This window comes from Plectropomus leopardus, unplaced genomic scaffold, assembly GCF_008729295.1.
Source record: "Plectropomus leopardus isolate mb unplaced genomic scaffold, YSFRI_Pleo_2.0 unplaced_scaffold23082, whole genome shotgun sequence".
Taxonomy (NCBI): domain Eukaryota; kingdom Metazoa; phylum Chordata; class Actinopteri; order Perciformes; family Serranidae; genus Plectropomus; species Plectropomus leopardus.
In genome coordinates this window covers 1353-4830 of record NW_024625028.1, presented here as the reverse complement: position 1 = coordinate 4830, position 3478 = coordinate 1353, and the positions used below count along the sequence as shown (strand labels likewise).

General features: G+C 40.5%; 1 protein-coding gene across 1 annotated transcript; it reads left to right on the top strand.

The window, feature by feature from the left end:
• The first annotated feature begins 25 nt into the window (after window positions 1-25).
• On the top strand, window positions 26-2544 carry LOC121966096 (sorting nexin-9-like). Its single transcript, XM_042516197.1, has 7 exons — window positions 26-126; window positions 223-300; window positions 880-956; window positions 1027-1116; window positions 1375-1489; window positions 2096-2187; window positions 2291-2544. The coding sequence occupies exons 1-7, from the start codon at window positions 63-65 to the stop codon at window positions 2336-2338; spliced, it is 564 nt and encodes a 187-aa protein (XP_042372131.1). The 5' UTR covers window positions 26-62; the 3' UTR covers window positions 2339-2544.
• The last annotated feature ends 934 nt before the right edge of the window (window positions 2545-3478 follow it).

Sequence of the window (3478 nt, the reverse complement as noted above, 5' to 3'; positions counted from 1 at the left end):
GTGTGTGTGTGTGTGTGTGCAGTGAGCATGTGTGTGAGCGTCACAGTCGCTTCACGCGCTCGATGGACGACGGCGTCAGAGAGCTGCTGAACGTTGGACACACTCACTGGAAACGCTGCACTGGACGTACGTGTACTTTTACTCACAGCGTGTGTACTAATACACGCTGTGTGTGATGTAATGAGTGTTACCCTGTGTGTGTGTGTGTGTGTGTGTGTGCAGCGCTGCCTAAAGAGTACGAGCGGATCGGTCGAGCCTTCAGGAGTCTGTCGGCCGTGTTCAGCAGCAGTGAATATCCAGGTGAGTTCAGAGGTCAAAGGTCAGACTGTCCTTGAATGCATTCAGAACTTTCCAGGACTTTTCCAGGACTCTTTTGGCTCTCACAGATGAGTCCCTGAGGGGACCGATGCAGCTGCCTCGCTGTTCGAACGTCACGGTGAAGCAGCTTTTTAAAATCAATCGTTTATTTGGCTGCAGAGTTTTAAAGAAAATTAAAGTTGTTTTTTCTTTGAATATGTTGGATTTTAAAGAAAGAAAAGTGACGATTTTCCTTCATTTAAAACTTTTTGGCGATTTTTAAAGATATACTTTGGTGTTTTTTACTTTTAAAAAAAAGCTTAAAAGAAAAAAAATGCAAAAAAAAAAAAAGTTTTTTCTTTTAAAACTTTTTTGGTGATTCGTGAGAAAGAATTTGTCAAAATAAATCTTTAGTTTCTTTCAAATTTCAGGGTTTTTTCATGATTTCTAAAGAATTTTCTGTTTTTACAAATTATCTGTAAATTTCAGGACTTTTCCAGGTTTTCAATGATGGTTGTGATAATCGGAATATAATGTTTGTAATTATTGATTATTGATCGAATCATCCGATGATGTCATCAGGAGAGGAGACGCTGACTGACGCTCTGACGGTGGCGGGAAAAACCTACGAGGAGATCGCCGAGATCGTTGCTCAGCAGGTAACACACACACACACACACACACACACACACACCACGTCTGACCTCTGATGACCTTTGACCTCTGCAGCCTCAGAAGGACCTTCACTTCCTGCTGGAGACCAACAGCGAGTACAAAGGCATGCTGGGATGTTTCCCCGAAATCATCTCTGTGCACAAGGTACACACAAATACACACCTAATACACACAGCTGTACTGAAATACACACTTAATACACACAGCAAAGTTTTGGGACATTTCCTGGATTTTAGGAGATTTTTTCGGATTTTAGGACGTTTCTAGAAGTTAAGATGTTTTGAGTATTTTGGGACATTTGGCGCTTTAATTTGTGTTGATGTGTAAGAGCTGAGGGGGCGTGGCTCGGTGGTAGGTGGTGAAGATGTCACTGAGTGGGCGTGGTCTCACCTGTGTGTCCAGGCGGCGGTGGAGAAGGTGAAGGAAGCCGACCGTCTGATTTCTGCCGGAAAAATCAACAACAACGACAAGAAGAGCATGAACCACCGACTGAGCTGCATGAGCTACTCTCTGCAGGGTACCAGTACACACCATACTGCAGTAATACATACTGTACTGCAGCAACACACACTGTACTGCAGTAATACACACTGTACTGCAGCGACACACACCGTACTGCAGCAACACACACCGTACTGCAGTAATACACACTGTACTGCAGTGACACACACCGTACTACAGTAATACACACTGTACTGCAGCAACACACACTGTACTGCAGTAATACACTGTACTTCAGCAACACACACTGTACTGCAGTAATACACACTGTACTGCAGCAACACACACCGTACTGCAGTAATACACACTGTACTGCAGCAACACACACTGTACTGCAGTAATACACACTGTACTGCAGCAACACACACTGTACTGCAGCAACACACACTGTACTGCAGTAAAACACACTGTACTGCAGCAACACACACCGTACTGCAGTAATACACACTGTACTGCAGTAATACACACTGTACTGCAGCAACACACACCGTACTGCAGTAATACCCACTGTACTGCAGTAATACCCACTGTACTGCAGTAATACACACTGTACTGCAGTAATACACATCTCTGTGTGTTTGTTAAAAACAAAAGTGTGTAACCCGACTCTCTGTCTCCTCAGCTGAGATGAATCATTTCCATAGCAACCGTATCTACGACTACAACAGAGTGATGCAGCATTACCTGGAGCAGCAGGTGGCCTTCTACCAGCAGGTGAGCCGGGGTCACAGGTCACAGGTCACAGGTCACAGGTCACAGGTCAGGACAGGTGAGCAGCTGTGTGACATCATCTCTCCTCTCCTCTCTGATTGGTCAGATCGCCGACAAGCTGCGCGGCGCTCTGAGCCGGTTCGCCACGCTGTGAGGATGACATCATCGCTGTGGGGATGACATCATCATTCGCTGTCACACTGTTAACAAAATAAAAGCCCATTATGTTACAGCAGAAACTTTTTCATAAATGAGCCAAAATCTTCATATTTAATCTGATTCATTATTTAAAACACATTTTCTTCTGTTTTTCATGTTTTAACTGTTTTTGACTCATTAAATTACCTTTTTACCTCTTTACGCTGTGTTTTATTTTTATTATTTATTCATGTCGCAGCTTTAATTTCTGCATCAGAAGATTTGATTATATTATTATTATCAGATATATTAATGTATAAAATGAGAAGCTGATTTCTGTTTGTAAATGTTTTAAATATCTTTATATATTCAGATGATAAGTACCTTATTTTAAATATATTTTACTTGAATAACATTGATTACACTCAATTTATATTTCGGAGTTTCAGAGGTTCGGCCGTCAGGAGGTCTCACTCCGACCCAAACTTTCCGCATCAGGATTTCCTGCAGAGTCAGCGTCTGACCGTGACCTCTGACCCCGGGGACAGGAAGTGGAGAAGCTGCAGGAAAACTGAGCTGTGAGCCCACTTCCTGTGCAGATGCAGCGGTTTGTGTCAAACAGCCTCAAACTCGACAGGAGACTTCACACCGAACTGCTTTCATTCACGCGTTCGATGGTGAACACGAAATATTTTCAGTTGTTTAGTGATAAACAAGCTTTTCCGCTGAATTTGGAAAATTAATATTTCTAATTTCAGTGAAATGACAACATTTCGAGGTGTTGTGACAGTGGCAGAAATTCTTAAAAATCACAAATAAGAAAAAACATTAAAAAAATAAAAATAAAAAATCAGCGTTAATTTTAAAAGCTAAAAACATACACCAACATTTTCCATTTTAGCTCTTTTTGAAATTAGGTTTCTTTTTTCCCTTTAAAAAAAAAAAAAAAAAAAAAGACAAATTCTGTTTTGTAAATTTTTTTGGTGATTTTTTCAAATCTCTTTAATAACACATTTTTTTCCTCAGATTTCTTTTTATTAAAAAAATAAATCAGCAAAATTATTCCTGTAAAAAGACTAACTTCCATGATTTTCTCCTTTGAATTTGTCAAAAAAATTTAAAAGACAAAAAAGAAAAATCATTTTTTAAAGGAAAA

Coding starts and splice junctions, on each gene's coding strand:
- LOC121966096 (XM_042516197.1), top strand. CDS start 63: ATGGACGACGGCGTCAGAGAGCTGCTGAACGTTGGACACACTCACTGG. Junction 301..879: donor CAGCAGCAGTGAATATCCAG/GTGAGTTCAGAG, acceptor TGATGTCATCAG/GAGAGGAGACGCTGACTGAC. Junction 957..1,026: donor CCGAGATCGTTGCTCAGCAG/GTAACACACACA, acceptor TGACCTCTGCAG/CCTCAGAAGGACCTTCACTT.